This window comes from Mandrillus leucophaeus, unplaced genomic scaffold (genome assembly GCF_000951045.1).
Source record: "Mandrillus leucophaeus isolate KB7577 unplaced genomic scaffold, Mleu.le_1.0 Scaffold274, whole genome shotgun sequence".
Taxonomy (NCBI): domain Eukaryota; kingdom Metazoa; phylum Chordata; class Mammalia; order Primates; family Cercopithecidae; genus Mandrillus; species Mandrillus leucophaeus.
Window position 1 is genome coordinate 1,571,977 of NW_012102854.1, and position 19,077 is coordinate 1,591,053.

A 19,077-nucleotide genomic window follows, 5' to 3' on the forward strand; every position below is an offset into this window, starting at 1 on the left:
TTTTTTTTTTTCTTTTTATCCCCGTAGCCCTCACAAGTGTTTTATTCTGAGTATTTTCAAACAGGCACATTAGGGGGAATAGTATAACGAACTCTTAAGTACCTCTCAAACGCTACCAGTATTCAACACGTCTGGATTTCACTTGATCTATACTTCTCTTTGTCAGGCGCGTCCGTGTGAAGAGAGCACCAATTGGGCAGACTTTGTGTGGGCAACAAGGCTGTTTATTTCACCTGGGTGCAGGCGGACTGAGTCCGAAAAAGGAGTCAGCAAAGATTGGTGGGATTATCATTAGTTCTTACAGGTTTGGGATAGGCGTGCAAAGTACATTCTCAAGGGCGGGGAGAATGTTACAAAGTACCTTAAGGGCAGGGGAGAATGTTACAAAGTACCTTCTTAAGGGTAGGGGAGAATGTTACAAAGTACCTTCTTAAGGGCAGGGGAGAATATTACAAAGTACCTTCTTAAAGGTGGGCGGAGAATATATCGTGTCAGTTAGGGTGGGGTAGGAACAAATCACAATGGTGGAATGTCATCAGTTAAGGCTATTTTCACTTCTTTTGTGGATCTTCAGTTGCTTTAAGCCATCTGGATGTATACCTGCAGGTCACAGGGGATATGATGGCTTAGCTTGGGCTCAGAGGTCTGACACTCTTATTTTGTATTTTAATTTTAATTTATGTATTTGTTTTGAGACAGTCTCGCTGTCACCCAGGCTGCAGTACAGGTGCCATCTCAGCTCACTGCAACCTCCACCTCCCGGGTTCAGTCTGTTCTCCTGCCCCGGCTTCCGGAGTAGCTGGGATTACAGGCTTGTGCCTCCATGCCTGGCTCATTTTTGTATTTTTAGAGGAGATGGGGTTTCACCATGTTGACCAGGGTGGTCTCGAATTCCTGACCTCAAGTGATCTGTCCACCTCAGCTTCCCAAAGTGCTGGGATTACAGGCGTGAGCCACCATGCCTGGCCTTTTATTTTTGTTATTATTTTTTGAGACAGCCCAATCAACCTTTCCCCTAATAGTTTTAGTAGCCCTTCATCATCATTACTTGTATCCATCAATTAATTCATGGCAAATAGTGGTTTTTGAATTCTAGTATTTTCTCTGAAGTTATTAGTTGTGATTCTTCCATAAATAACCTCTTCATCAGAAATTTGGTTACTTAGGCCGGGCACAGTGGCTCACACCTATAATCCCAGCACTCTGGGAGGCTGAGGCGGGCAGATTATCTGAGGTCAGGAGTTCGAGACCAGATTGGCCAACATGGCGAAACCCGGTCTCTAGTAAAAATACAAAAATTAGCTGGGCATGGTGGCACGCTCCTGTAATCCCAGCTACTTGGGAGGCTGAAGCAGGGGAATCACTTGAACCCAGGAGGCACATGTTGCAGTGAGCCAAAATCTCACCACTGCCCTCCAGCCTGGGCGACAGCACGAGACCCTGTCTCAAAAAAACAAACAAACAAACAAACAAAAAAATTGGTTACTTGTACATATAAGAAAAATAGAGAACATGCTTCTTTTATTTTATATATAAAATTTTTCAAAATAATGAATGGGTGCCTAGTATTCTTCAAAGGTGATTTCAATGAGGTATATGAGTATCAACATGAACTTACAGATTCAGGCATATTTGATGTGCTTCAAACCACTGCGGTTCTTTTTACTGCTCAACGTGCCCCACCTTTGGCCAGTGAGAGCCCTTCAGACTGGCTCCTGAGTTCCTTTGACTTGGCCACAGTAGTCTTGGAGGACTTCTTTGCTTCCTGGCACAAAATATCCTGTACACATTTTGCACATTTCTTGCCCCAGACCTAGAATCAGCTGTTTTCACAAGAGTCCCTAGTTCTTCGTCAGAAATGGCACTTAAGAGACCACAGTCTGTACACTAGTGCTGCTCAGTTACTGGGGTGTCATTATATTTAGACCTTTTCAGGGGACTTAACCAGGGAAATATATATTTTTTAGAAAGAGAAAACTCATGACTTTATTCTGATATTTCCAGTTCATATGAAAGACTACAGGTGTTTACTTCTTTGAGTTTATATTTGTTATCTTTTTTCATTCACACTAAAAATCTCGGTCCCCAATGACATTATATCACTACTTATTTGCTTTAGTATGTAATTTCAAAAAATATAAGGTAGAATCTCAAAATTTAAATGGTCTATTTTATCAAAATAAAAATGCCAGTGTTATTACTAACAATGTGACTACCGTATGAAGTTGAAGATTTTGTTGAGTTCAGTTGAAGGTGGGGGCTGGGAACTGTGATGAGGAGAGAGAGGAGGAGCAGGTACACTAAAGACTGTGCATGGGAAAGCCAACATGGAAAGGCTGGGAAATAGCAACCAGGGGCAGGAGGAAAGCTGGGAGAGTGAAGGGGCTCTGGAGGCCAAGAGAGGAGTTGTGTGAGAGACGGACAGCAAGGTTTAAGATCATAAAGCTGCCAAACTTTCAAATTTGAAAACTTACTGCAACACCAGTAAAACTACCATCTGTGCATGTTTTTCTTCTGGGGTCAGGCAAATTAAATCTAATGTTCACTTAATTTGGGGAAAAAAAATTACCGAGACAGGGGAAACCGTAATCCCAGTAGGCGAAGATTTGGGAGGCAGAGGTGGCAGAATCACTTGAGGCCAGGAGTTGGAGAGCAGCCTGGCCAACATGGTAAAGTTCCGACTCTACAAAAAATACAAATATTAGCCAGACATGGTGGCAGGTGCCTGTAATTCCAGCTATTCAGGAGGCTGAGACATGAGAATTGCTTGAATCCAGGAGGCAGAGGTTGCACTGAGCTGAGTTCGTGCCACTGCACTTCAGCCTGGGCAAGAGAGCCAGATTCTGTCTCAAAAAAAAAAAAAAAAAAAAAAAAAAAGAAAGCAAGAAAAAGAAGAGCACCTAAGAGCATCCAGCCATTTCAGATATGACAATGTGGCTGGGTGTGGTGACTCACGCCTGTAATCCTAGCACTTTGGGAGGCTGAGGCTGGCGGATCACTTGAGGTCAGGAGTTCAAGACCAGTCTGGCCAACATGATGAAACCCCGTCCCTACTAAAAGTACAAAAGTGAGCTGGGCATCGTGGTACGTGCCTGTAATTCTAGCTACTGGGGAGGCCGAGGCATGAGAATGGCTTGAACCTGGGAGGCGGAGGTTGCAGTGAGCTGAGATCACGCCACTGCACTCCAACTTGGGCAAGAGAGTAAGACTCCGTCTCAAAAACAAAAACAAAAGAAAACAAAAACAGATATGACAATGTGTCACAAGCCTTTCTATTAAGCTACTGTGGGAATGGCACATGGAGGGTTAAATACAAAGCAGTTCTGGAGAGAAGCCAGATATAATCCAATTAAACATGGAAATTTAGCGCATAAAAAGGTGGCATCTCAATAGCATAAGGCTTTACTTTATAAATTGAGTAACCCATGCAGTGAAATGCACAGGCCTTAAGACTACAGCTAGATGAGCTCTGACAAATCTCTATACCTGCATCACCTCCGCTGCTCTCAACACAGCACATTCCCATCAGCTAGGACATTTCTGTGTCTCCTCCTCAGTTGATCCCAGCCGCCCACCTTCCCTCAGAGGCAACTGCCACTCTGACTAGGAATTTCAGTAAGTGCTACTAGGATATATGTAAAATAAGACAAAATTGGATCCATGTGCTAGGATAAATTCCAAATGGCTGATTTACATGTAAAAAAAGAAACTATACAAACTAGAAGGCATTCTCATCTTTTAATACATTCCTTATCCCCAACCTATACTGTCCACCTCAATGGCCCTTATTCCAGCACATCCTGGCTCAGGGCCTTTGCATGTGCTGTTGCCTTGAGCTGCAAGCTCTTCCTCAGCCACCCCGTTGCTCCTGCTCACCCCTTGATGGAGTGCGACCCGGGCAGTGTGGCCCTCAATTCAAATCACCCCTCCCACCCCCTGCTGGATTTCCCACACAGCAGTTAACCTGCAGCATACTACATGTGTATTTTCCTTATCTTGTAAACTCTGTCTCCCTGCCCTAGAACTCAACTGCTGGAAGACAGGGTCTTCTGGCTCTTTTGTTCAGTGTGGACTCCCCAGCGCCTAGAGGAGGTGCTCAATTACTTTTTGATGAGAATGAAAGTGATGAAAGGACAGGGGCCAGGGAGCTGAGCGGGGCAACAGAACAGCACGTGAGCGGACTGCAGGTGCAGGTGGGGACGATCGCCGAGGAATCCTGGCGCCGCTTTCTTCCAAATGTCCTGGGGGAGGTGAGGTGTTGGGGTGAACAGTGTCAAGTTCTCGGCTTCTGTTTGAACACTCTCTTCAGCTGCACAGCTTCTGCAGGGCCCCCTGGGCCTGAACCCAGCGCAGCCGCCACTGGGGCAGGGACAGGCCCTGGCAGAGCTCCTCAGAGAGGGCGGCCTGGCCTGGCTGCTCCCACCTGGGGAAGGGCATGGCATCAAAGGGAAGGCTTGGCCCTCCAGACCCTCGCTGGCCTCCCCGCAAAACCATGGCCTGCTCCTTTTCACCAGCCCCCCGGCTTGAGTCCTGACTTTTCTGTTTCCCACCCACAGCACGTTCCCCTCTCACCAGTCCCCCACGATCCCCTGCAGCTCAGGGATTCGCTCCAGCGCCTGTTTCAGCAGCTTCTCCAGCCTCTTCAGAGCCTGCCCCAGGTTCTCTTTCTGCTGTTTTTCCTGGGATGCTTGGATCTGCAGCAGCTCTGAGGGTGAGAAAGCCGGGAGGCAGCTTTGAGTCCTCTGGCTCGCTGGTACCTTACAGCAATGAGTCCCCAAGTCTCCAGTCCCCTAGTCTTGACCTCAGCATTTCCCACAAACTAATGATGAGTCTGTCTCCTCTTCCCAGCCTGGAAGTCCCCTTCTGAGGGACTGCCCTTGAGATGAGGACCTGTCCCTCCTCCCAGGTTCTCATCTTAAGGGCAGTCCACACCATCCCCCCGGCCCCACCCAGGCCTCCTTCTGGATGCTTTCCTCCCTACCCCTGAGAGCCCATCAATCTCCATGGCCTGTCCGCTCGGTCTTCTGAGCATTTCTTCCTCTCCTCTGCTCCAGGCCTCGGTCTCCTGCTCTGGCTTACCCTCTGCACTATACACAGGGATCTTCCTGAAGCCTAAATCTGATGCTCTCCCTCGTGTCTGGAACCCTCCAAGGTTCTCCAGTACCCCCAAGGCAGAGTCCAAGCTCTTCAGTAGGTATTTGAGTTTCATGATGTGGCAAAACCTGGCCGATCCCCAGGGCCCACAGTAGAGAGCATCTTTCCTCCTGGAGGCCCTTCCAACACTCCTCGCCCCAAGGCTTCCTCCTCCACCTGCTCCAGCTTCACGCTAGTGGTGCTTTCCTCTGGGACTGGGACTGGGCCTACTCCCTCTCCATGTGTGCAGAACAGGCCCAGCTCAGCAAGTGTCGACGAGCAGCGTGATCAGACAAGCTGGGCCTGAATCTTGACCCCATCCCATCCCTGCCCTGTGACCTTGATCACGACACTGGCTCTTTCTTCAGCTCCGTCTGCTGTCAGGTGGAATTACTGGAGCTGTAGGCTAGTGGGCAAAAGGCCCGGAAAAACCCGGGGAAGGGAACCCTAAGGCCTGCCAAAAAGGTGAAACCGGGGGGGGGGGGGGGGATTAGGGAGACGGGGAAATTCAGGATGACTCCTGGGTTTCTGGGTGCAGCACTTGGATGAGGAGGGTGAGATAATTTAACAAGGGAGGAAACAAGAAGAGGAGGAACAAAATTGTTCCTTGGAGTAGAGAGAACCAGGAGTTCCATGATAGATGTGTAGAGTTCAAGATGCCCATGATTACAAGAAATATATAATTAGCCAAGCATGGTGGTGCATGCCTGTGGTCCCAGCTACTCGGGAGGCTGAGGTAGGAGGACGGCTTCAGCCCAGGAGGTTGAGGCTGCAGTAAGCCGGGATGGCACCACTGCACTCCAGCCTGGGTGACAGAATGAGACCTTGTCTCAAAAAAACAAAAGCAAAACCAAAAAACGCATGAGGTGGGCAGAGGGCACAGTGGGCCAAAGGCATGGTAGGCAGAGGCTGAGGTGGGCAGAGGCCATGGTGGGCAGAGGCCGTGCAGGGTCTGGGGCTGCTCTCATTGCTCCTGCACACTGCTCCCTCCCCTCGTGGAGAAGTGGAGGGCAGGGAGCCCCAAACTCAGAGGCTTGAACACAGTCTCTTCCTCCAGTGCTGCTGGCACTGCCAGTTCATTTCTCACCAATTCTCCTCTTCCATGTATTTATCCTTTCATTCTTTACTCTTTACTTCCATCCTGGGGAAACCCCTGGGGTGGGGACCGTTCTCCTCACTCCCCATCAAGCCATCTGGGCCGGCACCTGGCAGACACCCAGTGAGTATCTGGTGAGTGAATCCAGGAATTAACGAACTTCTCTGACCTTCAGTATCCTCACCTGTAAACTGGGGGTCTTAAAGTCCCTTTCCTCATGGTCATGACTCCAAGAGACTGTGTGTGTACACAGACAATGATGCTAATCACACTGGAGACGCAGGGTGCTTACTGCATAGCAGGCAGTGTTCAGTGCCCTGTGCGGGTCCCCGGCCTGAATCTGCCCAGCACCTCGGTAAGACATTGCTTTATGCTTACTCCACTGAAGAGGAAGCTAAGGCACGGGCAGGCCGCACAGTTAGGAAGAGACAGGGCAGAGAGGATTCCCAGGCTTTGAACTGCTGAGGTATACTACGTGACGGTGATGAATGAACACGTGGAAAGTCGACGGGCAGTGTGGCTTAGTGGTTGGGAGCACGGACCCATTTCACACCACCTGGATTCAAATTCCAGCTTTGCCATTTGGGCAACCTACTAACCTCTGCGTCTTAGTTCCCTTCTCTGTAGAATGGAGAGAACAGCAGCACTTACCTCATGGGACTGCTGTGCAGATGAAAGAAGGGAGAATGTTTAAAGCCCTTAGCACACAGTGGACACTGTAAGCAACGGGGCTGCTGGTAAGGACTCGTGGAGGCTGTTGGTAGTGGGAATGGGCGGGGAGGCTGGATGGGGCAGCAGGGCAGGCCTACCCTGGGTGGGAGGGCCCGGCGGCAGGCTAGTCTTCATGTGGAGCAGATCCCAGCACCAGAGGTTCTGCTGGTCCTGCAGGAACAGAAGGTCCTGGCGAAGAGAGGCAGCTGCCGGCAGGAGCAGCTCCGAGGCCTGGAAGGGGAGGGAAGGATAGTCATCTGGGGCGGGGCTGGGGAGAGAGGTCACAGGAGACAGGCACTCACCTTCCCTGGGGGCAGCCCCAGCTTGTGGCTCAGTGCTATGAAGCTGGAGCCCCTTGGGGATGCGGGGTGCAGCTGGTGGATGGATGGGAGGACTGTGGGCAGGGGCTTCAACCTAGGGGTGGGGAGAAGTCTGGGTTGGGTGGGGACTGAGAAGAGGCCTCGGGTTCTGGAGGCTCTGGGGGCCCAGGAACTTCAAGGTGGGTCTGGGGCCTAGGATGCCAAGACCAGGGCTGCCGACCCAAGGGTGAGGTCTGGCAGCCTGGGAACACTGGGGGTCTGGGGTTATCTTTTTTGAGGAGGTTCAGGGAGCGACAGTCACCCATGGCAGGGGATGCAGGGCAGGGGTGGGGCGGCCCCAGTCTCACTCTCCAGGGCTGTGCCGCAGCAGCGTGCCCAACAGAATGTGAGGCAAATGCCGGACTTCCTCCTCCAGACAGCGCAGCAGCTCCCGGCTCTGCGGTGCCACTGCCTCAGATGTAGGGACCACCTTTCGCTGGACCAGAGCTACCACCTGCGGGGAAGGCGAGGGATGGGTGGGGCAGCCCACGTCCACCCAGCCCCATCTTGGCAGATCCAGCCCTACCCAGACCTCAGCCCAACGCCCATCTCACCTCCCCTGGGCTCCGGCACAGGCGGGTCTTGCTGGCTGAGTTTCCCTTGATAAGCAGGCGGATCTGTTCCTGGGTCTCCTCCTGAGGAACCAGGATACCCTGAGATTCACTCCTCCCAGCTCCCAGCCTTAGTGCGCCTCTCTACTTAGGTCCTGCTTCTGCCTGGGAGTCTCACCTGGGCTCTTGCCTAGGAGGCCCAGTTCTTAATTTTTAAGTGACAGCATTCTTTTTTTTTTTTTTTTTTAAGTGACAGCATCTTGCTCTGTCACCCAGGCTGGAGTGCAGTGGTGTGATCATACCTCACTTCAGCCTTGAACTCCTGGGCTCAGGTGATCCTCCCACCTCAGCCTCCCAAAGTGCTGGAACCACAGGCATGTGCTACCACACTGGGCTTAGGTCCAGTTCTTAGCCAGTTTTCAAGCCTCCCCTCTGGCCCTCCACAAGGCCCCGCCACCTCTTCCCGGGCCCAGCCTCTCACCACCAGCTGGCGCCAGTGCAGGATCCGCTGCTGTTTGGCTTGTAGCTCCCTCAGCAGGAGCTGCCGATGCCCAGCTGCATCCTCCAGCTCCTGGCTCTGAGCGCGCAGGGCCTTGAGCTCCGCCCACAGGCCACAGCCCCGAAGCCCCAGTATCAGCACCTGCCTGCAGGGCAAGCGGAGGAGAGCAAAGGACAGGAGGGCGACTGAGCCACACAAGGGACCATAAACCAGGGAGAGAAACCGCAGGGAGAGGAGACAGGGATGGGAGCCACAGGGGCTGAAAAAGTCCAATGGGCTGAGACGCTAAGAAGCGAGACGGCCTAGAGGCCCCTGCTTGGGGAGCCCCTCACCTCTCACTGGATCCCAGGACGCGTCTCTCCATCTCTTCCATGAGGCCCTGGAGGCGCTGGGTCAGGACTTGCCGCTCCTTCAGGAGGGCACTCCGCTGGGAGACCAGCACACCCACAGTCCGCCAGCCCTCCTGCAAGGGGGGTAGAGTCAGGGTACACCCAGGGCATGATCCATGGGTGAGGGGATTGAGGAAGTCTTGGAATGCGGTGGGGAGGCGAGCCCTGGGGTCACCTGGATGAGATGAACCATGGACGGCAGGGTCTGGTTGGAGTCTGACTGGTCCGGGGCCTGGGGTCTGGGGTGGGGAAAGAGCTGCTGAGGGGGCCGTGCGGTGGCCTTGCCTTGGTACTCGAGGGTGGCCAGTGTCAGTCCTGCCACCCCACTGGGCAGTGGGTTTCAGTTCCACCCCGTCAGCAGGTGACTGGGCCAGGTCCTGAGGCTATCCCAGCTCACCCACTCACGCGGCCTTCCCCAACTGTAGGGACACCCTGCCCCACACCTGGATATCTCTGTATCGCCAAGCCCATCCCCACTGCACAGGGACCGAATCTCTGCCTCCCGCTCTGCAGCCAGGTGCTCCAGGGCAGCCAGGATGTGGCCCGGGGGGTGGTTTGTCAGCAGCATCTAGGGGGAGGGAGGGTGAAGTCAGGGCAGGATTGGGGCAGGGCTGTGAGCTGAGACCCCATGGGAATGGGGCTGTCGTCAAGAGTTAGGTCCTGGCACCCTAAGTTTTGATCATGGGGCGGGAGGGTGTGCCTTTCCTGAGAGCCCTGCCCTCTCACCTCCGCAGAGCTCAGCCACTGCTGGTAGGAAGTGCCAAAGTGGTCTTCATGAGGGGTTCTGTGCGGTTGGGTAAGGGGACAGAAAATGTTACAAGACACATCAATTATCCTCTAGTTATCACCACCGCCCTATAAGGTAGGGGCTGTCATTGTCCCTATGCCTGTTAGACTTGAGTTCCCCAATTATACCAACCTGCTGGCCTTGGGGCCTTTACATGGGTTGTTCATCCGGGACACTCTCTGGACCCTTCACCCCAGCTGAGCTTCCTCACCAAAGAACCTCTCCCCTCCTTGCCTTCTTAGCTGGGAAAGGCACTGCCTCTGGGTGCCCAGAGCCTCTCAGGCCTCCTCACTCCCCCAACAGCCCTGACCACCTGACTGTCACTGTGATGAGTCTGTCCCCTTCTATAGAACGTAGCCCAGCAGCTCAGTGTCTGAGGAATTAATAAATAAGAGACACCCCACTCTTAAAACCCAGGTTCTTTGCAGGGTCTCTGGGGGCTAGGGACACTCACAGGAGGCTGCCTCTCTTGGCCTGGGGAAGCAGGAGGTTCTGCAGGAACTGGGCCCGGAGGGTGCAGGCTGTTCGAACATCACGCTAGGGAGAAGAAGAGGAAGGGACCTGAGGGGGACCCTGGCGTCTGCCTGACTCCAGGCTCCCTGCCCCTTCTCCCATGATCGGGGACTCTTACCAGGACCACAGGCTCCAGGCCCAGAGCTGCCGATGTGAGGGATCCAAAGGTCACATCTACTTTGGCTTTCCTGGAGGGAGAAGTGCAGTTGGGGCTGGGGTCCCTGGGAAAACAGATGTCTGTGCCCCATCTCCTCTCACTGCCAGCAAGGCCGGTCAGAGGAATCACTAAGCCTAGATCCCGGAAGCCGTCTCCAGATTAGGCCACTGTCACCTCCCAGCTGGAATATCGCATTAGCCTCTCTACTGCTCTTGCCCCATGAGACTGTTCTCCACCCAGGAGTCAATGATCCTGTTAAAACCCGAGGAAGATCATGTCCCTGCTCAGATCCCTCCAAAATAATGTGATGTTTCCCCAGCACATTCAGAATAACAATGGGCCCAGCGTGGTGGCTCATGCCTGCACTCCAGAGCTTTGGGAGGCTGAGGTGGGCAGATCACTTGAGGTCAGGAGTTCAAGACCAGCCTGGGCAACATGGTGAAACCCCGTCTCTACTAAAAATACAAAAATTAGTCGAGCACAGTGGCATGCGCCTATAATCCCAGCTACTGGGGAGGCTGAGGCAGGAGAATGGCTTGAACCTAGGAGGCAGAGGTTGCAGTGAGCTGAGATCATGCCACTGCACTCCAGCCTGGGCAACAGAACCAGACTCTGTCTCAAAAAAAAAAAAAAAAAAAAAAACCCCAAAACAATAACAATAGTTAACAGGCACTTTTCTAAGCACTTCATATGATTGAGTCCACCTAACGATCATGCCTACCCAATAAGCTTGGTATTAATGTTATCTCCATTCCACAGATCTTAGAATCTGAGGCACACAGAAGTTAAATACCTTGCCCAAGGTCACCCAATTTTTTTTTTTTTTCAAATGGAGTTTTGCTTTCGTAGCCCAGGCTGGAGTGCAGTGGCACGATCTCAGCTCACTGCAACCTCTTTTTCCCGAGTTCAAGTGATTCTCCTGCCTCAGTCTCCCGAATAGCTGGGGCTACAGGCATGCACCACCACACCTGACTAATTTTTGTCGGCTGGTTTCAAACTCCTGACCTCAAGTGATCTGCCTGCCTCGGCCTCCCAAAGTGCTGGGATTACACGTGTGAGCACCGCACCCAGCCTAAGGTCACTCAATTTTAAGTGGCCAAGCCAGGGCACGAATCAGTCTCAGGGCAAAATCGCAACACATCATCCACAGTTCTCTGTCCAATCCTCCAACTTCACCTCCTCAGGTTCTCAGTCTTGCCTGAGAAACTCGAGCTGACATTGGCCCCTGGCTGCTCTTCCTGCATGCTGAGCACGCTGCCTCTGCTCTTGCTATTCCCTCTCCACAGAAATTTCTCTCCCAGTTCAGTGTTACCTCCTCAGAGACCTTCCCTCGCTAGGGCAGCATCTCCCTCTCCCTTCTATTACAGGCTTTTCTTCATAGCACTCATCTCTACCAGAAATGATAGGGTCTGCTTGGTTCCTAGTTTACTATCTGTCTTCTCCGTGTCACAGTGTAAGCTCCAGGAGGGCAAGGACTTGTTCTCTGTTTGTGGCTGTTTCCCCAGAGCTGGTGTTCTAGGTATACAGGTGTTATTCTAGGCACTGGAAATATAGGTGACTGAGATGACAAAACCTCCTGGCCTCATGGACCTTCCATCCTAATGGTGGGAGTTGAGAATTCTGGAACCCAAGAAGGGATCGGGGCAGAGCCCTGAGGTCTCTAAGAGAATGTCTGGCTGCCCAGCCTGGTGAGGGTGGGTCCCTGAGGCCCACCTCTCCATGTCCTGCAGGCGCCTCAGTTGATTCTGCAGCCGCTGCATGGGATCTCGGAGCCTATGCTGCTGTCTTCGCATGGCCCCAGCTTGGGCCCGGAGGAGGAGAGCTCGACGCTGGGTGTCTTGAGTGTGCTGAAGTGCCTGCTCCATGGCTGTGTCTGTAGGAGGAACAAGGGTGGCCATCAGCACCTTTCCCGCCCCACATTCTGTTGCCCATTTTCTGGCCCCATGGCTCACCCTGAGCCTCAGTGTCTCGCTCCATCAGTTCCAGGCTCTGGTCGAGCTCCTGGATTTCTGCCCGCAGGCGGGTCACAGTAGCTTCCAGCTCTAACTTCCGACGGACCTGGGAGGATCAGATTCAGGGTCAGATGCACGGTCTGATCGGGGCTCAGCCTGGCCTGTCTTTTGGGGGTACCAGGCTCCTCAACTGGTGGCAGAGGGTTTTTGCTCAGCAGTTTCTGTGTCTGACGCAGAAGCATTAGGGTACTGGCTCCCTCCTTCCTCTTAGGATTGTCTTACCCACACTTCCAGCCTGTTTCCTGTTTCCTGTCTGTGCTGGTGACAACCACATCTTTGTCCCAGTATTGATCTCTTCCTGGAGCCCTGCACCTAGAAGTCCCAAGGACTCCTGGAAGCCTCCCCTTAGGTGTCGTATGAGCCCCTTACACCCACTAGGTCCTACACTGGCCTCAGCATCTCTCCCAAACCTGTCCCTTCATCTCTTCTCAGCAGCTTTGATGCCACATATCCATGTCCCACCTCTCTGCCCCCAGCTAATACTATCTCTTTATATTTTTTTCTTTTTTTGAGACAGAGTCTCACTGCATTGCCCAGGCTGGAGTGCAGTGGAGTGATCTCGGCTCACTGCAACCTCTGCCTCCCAGGTTCAAGCGATTCTCCTGCCTCAGCCTCCCAAGTAGCTAGGATTACAGGCGTGCACCACCACACCTGGCTAATTTTTTATTTTTAGTAGAGATGGGGCTTTACCATGTTGGACAGGCTGGTCTCGAACTCCTGACCTCAGGTGATCTGCCCGCTTCAGCCTCCCAAAGTGCTGGGATTACAGGTGTAAGCCACTGGTCCCAGCAGAGCTAATGCTATCTCCACTGGACTTTAAGCCCTATGAGGATGGGGATCAGGGCTATCTTGTGACCCATTGTCCCCAGCATCACCCAGCACCTGGTTGGGCTTAGAGCAGGAGATCTACAAATCATTTTTTGGATGAAAGAGAATCTTGTAGCATATGCTTCTTACCTGTGGACTGTCCTGGTGGCCATACCTAGGAAAATGAGACCAGAGTCAGTGGATGAGTGGGGCTTCCAGTGGGGAGGGCAACAGGTGTGATGCTGTGGTGAGGACAGGGCTAGATGGGAGTGGGGATAGGAAGGGATAGCTTTAAAAAGCAGTTACCAGAGTAGGTTTCCTCGGATCTTCTTGACAGTCCTGCAGTGCAGAGGCAAAAGGAAGAGTTACTATGGACCTCACCTGTGCCCCCTCCCCTACTCTAGCCCAGCTTACCTCTGACTGTGCACATGTTGCAAGATGTAGGCCCAGATGTCAGCCCCCTGGCCCAGACACAGCCTGTGGGGACAGTAAGTGTATGCCTGGGGCAGCACACAGGGTGTGGGATCCTCATTCCCAAGGTGATGGTGGTAGGGAGTCTTTATTAGGGAGTTCTCACTTCTTGGGGAGGGAAGGCCCAAACTTTTTTTTGCTTTTTTTTTTTTTTTTTTTAGAACAGAGTCTCACTCTGTTGCCCAGGCTGGAGTGCAGTGGTATGATCATAGCTCCCTGCAGCCTTAACCTTCTGGACTCATGCGATCCTCTCACCTCAGCCTCCAGAATAGCTAGGACTACAGGCAGGCACCACTACACCCGGCTAATAGGTAAAACATTTTTTTTGTAGGGACTGGATCTTTGCACTAAGTATGGTGGTATTCTCATTCCCCGGGAAGGCGGGGGTGGGGGTGAGTGGCGAGTGCTCCCTTTCTCCCGGGAGAGGGTTATCCAGTCACATTCAGAGGTGGAGGTGGGGGATGTACTGCCAGGAAGTGCCATCTCACGGCCAGATGTGGGGCATCACTCCTACAGATTCAATCCCCGATGGGGTGGCCACGGCTAACTCCTGAGTGTCCTTTTTGTTTAGGGTAAGGGTGGGAAGGGGAGGTGCTGCGGGGACAGCCTCACCCTGGAGATCCTATTTCCATACGGAGAGGGGTCTTCGCTAACTCATGGAGGATGCTCACCAGTGCTAGGGACCTCACTCTGGGAAGCCTCCCAGGGCAGGGAGCCCTCAGTAACTCGGGTCACTTTCGATGGGGAATGGGGGGTCGAGTCCTCAATGAGGGGTGGAGTTCTCACTCCCGGAGACTCAATCTCCAAGGTGGGGAGTCTTCACTCCAGGAGCGGTCCTCACCTGCGCAGTGTCGATTCCCGGGCTCGGGCCGCCACGGGCACCCCCATCTCTTCGGCCGCCCAGCAACTCAGTTCCCGCGCTTCCCGCGCTAGCTCCATGACAGCGACACAGCTGCGCCACCGCCTCCCTCAGCCTCTTCAAGTGTGGCGCCCGCCTCTGACGTCACGGACGCGCCAACAGGACGTCATCGGTTGCCGGGCAGACAGCGGGCTCCGGCGCTGCGTAGTAATCTTAGCGTGGTAAGGTTGGGTCTTGCAGCGCTCACTCTTCCCAGGTGGGTCTCCTTGAGTGGAAATGAAAAGGGCGTGGAGATACGGCGGCCCCGCCCGTCTTCCCTCGTTCTCTCGCTCACTACCAGCTAACCCGAAAGAGGCAAAACAGTCCTTGATGCTTCCCTTTATTTTCTTCTTCTTCTTGTAATTTAATTTAAACATTTTTATTTTAATAGAGATGGGATCTCACTATGTTGCCCAGGCTAGGCTCAGTTTCTGGGCTCTTGAACTCCTGGGCTCAAGCGATCCTCCCGCCTCGGCCTCCCAAAGTGTTGGGATTACAGGTGTGAGCCACCGTGCCCGCCTGCTTTTCTTGACAAAATGGGACTTGCATCCTAGGAGGACTGGAACCAGGCAATGAGATCCTGAACTTACTGCTCTTTGATTTCAGAAACAGGTGTCCCATGTCTGAGTGGAGGGTAGGAGCAGATAGTATGACCCTAACATTTCCCTGGCATGCATTTTCCCATTCATTTGTGCTTACCATTCCATAAACTCAGGGAGCTGACTCTGTGCTGGGTGATGCTGGGGACAACATGGTGACCACGACAGCCCTGGTCCCTGTTGTACAGAGCTCCCAGTTCAGTGGAGAGACAGACACACCACCAGGTAGGGATGGTAAAAATAAGCAGCAGGGGTGGGTCAATTTGGGACACAGCAGGTGTGAGAGGTCTACGGGATGCCCAGAAGGCAGTAGGGCTGGAGTTCTGGCGAGCCCGCTGGGCCAGGTCAGAGAGCTGAATGCACTGTGAGCATCAGTATGAGACCAGAGCAGAGGAAGACGGGCCCTGAGGAAAGGCAGTATTTACGAAACTTTCACTCAGCGTGCTTGCCTAGGCCATCACTTTCTCCTTGGTGTCCAGTTCAGAGCCTGGCTTTCGAAATAGTTGTTGAATTAGGCCGGGCATCGTGTTTCACGCCTGTAATCCCGCACTTGAAAGGCTGAGGTGGACGAATCATTTGAGGTCAGGAGTTCGAGACCAGCCTGCCCAACATAGTGGAACCCTGTCTACAAAAAATACAAAAATTAGCTGGGCATGGTGGCTTGCACCTGTAGTCCCATCTACTCTACTCAGGAGGCTAAGGCAGGAGAATCGCTTGAACTCAGGAGGTAGAGGTTGCAGTGAGCCAAGGTCCCGCCACTGCATTCCAGCCTGGGTGACAGAGCAAGACTGTGTCTCAAAAATAAATAAACAGTTTTTGAGTCAGCAAGTGGGGAAAGATGGTGGAGTGAGACTAGAGCTGGGTACCCAGGGAGGAGGCTGGAGCAAGATGAGGGATGGAGGGTGAGGACAGTTGCTGGGCCAGGGTGGGGCTGTGGGGAAGGAAGGAGGAGGCAGAGTAAATGGGTCATAAGTTTGATGAACTGGAAGAAGGGAGGGGATTCAGGGTGAGGCTCAGGGCTCTGGCCCAGGGATTGGATGGGGTGGACTTTGAAACAGGGACCTGTGAGGAACAGTTGTTTTGGGAGAGATGCTGAGGACAGCGTGGAGTCTCAGGAGTGTGAGGAGCCAGGGAGACATCCAAAGGGCGCCTCAGGTCTCTGACCTAGGGGACAACGATCACCACTGAGATAGGTGTGCAGGAGAAGCTGAAGCCAGCTTCCCACACCTGTCGAGGATTGAGAGGCAGAAGAGAGTGCCATGGGCTGATGCAATCCTGGTGGGCTTCCTGGAGGAAGGATTGCCAGCTGTGACTCCTGGATGTCTGGTTTCTTAACAGCTGCCATTTCCCCCAGATATGCCCATTCTTCTACCTGTGTAGAGAATTTTTTTTGCTATTTTTTAAGAAAATCAATTAGGCACCACATCTGCCATGGGTCTGTGAGCTTTTCAGGGGACTCTGAATGTGTTTGAGACCTTTAAAACATGTTAAGAGAATGAGGTTGGGTGCAGTGACCTGTGCCTGTAATCCCAGCACTTTGGCAGGTCAAGGCGGGAGGATTGCTCGAGCCTAGGAGTTTGAAACTAGTCTGGGCAACATACAGAGACCCCATCTCTAAAAAAAAAAATTTTTTTAAGTTAGGTGAGTGTGGTGGCGTGTGCTGGTGGTCCCAGTTACTTGGGAGGCTGAGGCTGATGCGGGAAGACCACTTGAGCCAAAGAGTTCAGAGGCTGCAGTGAGCTAGGATTGTGCCCCTGCACTCCAGCCTGGGCAACAGAGCAAGACCCTGTCTAAAAAAAAACAAACAAACAAAAAAAACAAAGAATGAAAAGATGAGTCACAGACTAAGAGAAAATATTTGCAAAACACTTATAAAGGAGTATCTAAAATACATAAATAACTCTTAAGACAACAATAATTGGCTGGCCACAGTGGCTCACACCTATAATTCCAGCACTTTGGGAGACCCGGGTAGGAGGATTGTTTGAGCTCAGGAGTTTGAGACCAGCCTGGGCAATATAGCGAGACCCCATCTTTACACAAGAAAAAGAAATTAGCCAGGCATGGTGGTGTCCGCCTGTGGTCCCAGCTTCTTGGGAGGCTGAGGCAGGAGGATGGCTTGAACCCAGGAGTTTGAGACTGCAGTGAGCTGTGATTATGCCACTGCACTCCAGCCTGGGTGACAGAGCAAGACCTTGTCTCAAAAAACAAAGCAGGCTGGGTGCAGTGGGTCATGCCTGTAATCCCAGTACTTTGGGAGGCCGAGGCAGGTGGATCACTTGAGGTCACGAGTTGGAGACTAGCCTGGCCAACATGGTGAAACCCTGTCTCTACTAAAAATACAAAAATTAGCTGGGCATGATGGCAGGCACCTGTAATCTCGGCTACTCGGAAGGCTGAGGCATGAGAATCACTTGAACTTGGGAGGCAGAGGTTGCAGTGAGCCAAGATCGTGCCACTGCACTCCAGCCTGGGCGACAGAGTGAAACTCAGTCTCAAAGAAAAGGAAAAAACAAAAAAAACAAAAAAAAAACCCAAAGCAAAACAAAGAAAATAAACCAGCTACATAAGCATTCTACTTTTAAAGGATATGAGCTCTTCTTTTCCATACACTTTGTGAACTGGCATACTTTTGTTACTTTTTTGGTTAATTACCAGCATGTTAGTAAGCTTTGGTAGAAACATAAGATCAGTTTGCCTAAGAAACTGTTTTTAACCTATTGGCTATCTACATTCTTTTCTTTTTCTTTTTCTTTTTCTTTTTTTTTATTTTTTGACAGATCCTCACTCTGTTGCCCAGGCTGGAGTGCAGTGGCGCAATCTCGGCTCACTGCAACCTCTGCCTCCCAGGTTCAAGCAATTCTGCCTCAGCCTCCTGAGTAGCTGGGATGACAGGCATACGCCACCATGCCTGGCTAATTTTTGTATTTTTAGTAGAGGTGGGGTTTCACCATGTTGGCCAGGCTGGTCTCGAACTCTTGACCTCAGGTTATCCGCCTGCCTTGGCCTCCCAAAGTGTTGGGATTACAGGCGTGAGCCACCACGCCCAGCCTGGCTATCTACATTCTGTTTCATGTATGATGTGGCTGTATATTTATATGTTTGAACCAATGATAGTAGGTTATCAGAACATATTAGTGCCACTAAGTTGGTATACAACCCCCACTGCTAAATTTGACTGGCTTAAAAAAATATGTGTGGTGGGCAATGTATTAGTCCATTTTCATACTGCTATGAAGAAATATCCAAGAATGGGTAATTTATAAAGAAAACGAGGTTTAATGGACTCCCAGTGGAGCATAGGTACGTCTTACATGGCTGCAGGCAAGACAGCATGTGCAGTGGAACTGCCCTTTATAAAAATCAGATCTTGCCGGGCGCGGTAGCTCACGCCTGTAATCCCAGCACTTTGGGAGGCTGAGATGGGCGGATCACGAGGTCAGGAGATCGAGACCATCCTAGCTAACACGTCTCTACTAAAAATGCAAAAAATTAGCTGGGTGTGGTGGTGCACACCTGTAGTCCCAGCTACTCGGAGGCTAAGGCAGGAGAATGGCGTGAACCCGGGAGGCGGAGTTTGCAGTGAGCAGTGATCGTGCCACTGCACTCCAGCCTAGGCGACAAAGCGAGACTCCGTCTCAAAAAAATAAAATAAAAATAAAAACAAAAAAGATAATAATAAAATAAAAATCAGATCTCATGAGACTTACTCGAGATCACGAGAACAGCATGGGAAAAACCCACCCCCGTGATTCAATTGCCTCCCAGTGCGTCCTTCCCATGAAATGTGAGGATTATGGGAGTTACAATTCAAGATGAGATTTGGGTGGTGACACAGCCAAACCGTATCAGACAAAGAGTGTGGTCATGGTGGGCTGTTGTTGGTCTTGGGTGCCTGGCATCTTAGTTCTCTCTGTCTGTCTGGGAGGCCATCATCTCCCCAGATAAAACCCTCCTCACACTCTCAAGGAAGATGGCAGTTATGAAATCTCACAGCCTCCCTTGTAGCCAGGGCTCCAGCCTAGCCTATCTGGTTTTTCTTTTCTATTTTTTTTTTTGAGATGGAGTTTCGCTCTGTTGCCCAGGCTGGAGTGC

At 52.0% G+C, this 19,077-nt stretch overlaps 1 protein-coding gene across 1 annotated transcript; it reads right to left on the minus strand.

Moving 5' to 3' along the window:
* Window positions 1-4,124: 4,124 nt before the first annotated feature.
* Window positions 4,125-14,487, minus strand: HAUS5 (HAUS augmin-like complex, subunit 5). Its single transcript, XM_011984867.1, has 19 exons — window positions 14,327-14,487; window positions 13,429-13,491; window positions 13,321-13,353; window positions 13,165-13,189; window positions 12,148-12,253; window positions 11,909-12,068; window positions 10,157-10,226; window positions 9,980-10,062; window positions 9,465-9,522; window positions 9,182-9,306; window positions 8,914-8,977; window positions 8,682-8,812; window positions 8,332-8,494; window positions 7,854-7,934; window positions 7,608-7,753; window positions 7,243-7,354; window positions 7,039-7,171; window positions 4,573-4,705; window positions 4,125-4,423 (listed from the first exon to the last, which is right to left on the minus strand). Exons 1-19 carry the CDS (start codon window positions 14,422-14,424, stop codon window positions 4,306-4,308), a joined length of 1,902 nt encoding a protein of 633 aa, XP_011840257.1. The 5' UTR covers window positions 14,425-14,487; the 3' UTR covers window positions 4,125-4,305.
* Window positions 14,488-19,077: the final 4,590 nt, after the last annotated feature.

What these genes read in the sequence shown, in the direction of transcription:
- HAUS5 (XM_011984867.1), bottom strand. Translation starts at nt 14,424, where the DNA reads ATGGAGCTAGCGCGGGAAGCGCGGGAACTGAGTTGCTGGGCGGCCGAA. An exon ending in CGGGAATCGACACTGCGCAG is followed by an intron (nt 13,492 to 14,326) that starts GTGAGGACCGCT and finishes CTGTCCCCACAG; the next exon opens with GCTGTGTCTGGGCCAGGGGG. An exon ending in CAGGGGATCGTGGGGGACTG is followed by an intron (nt 4,424 to 4,572) that starts GTGAGAGGGGAA and finishes GCCCTTCCCCAG; the next exon opens with GTGGGAGCAGCCAGGCCAGG.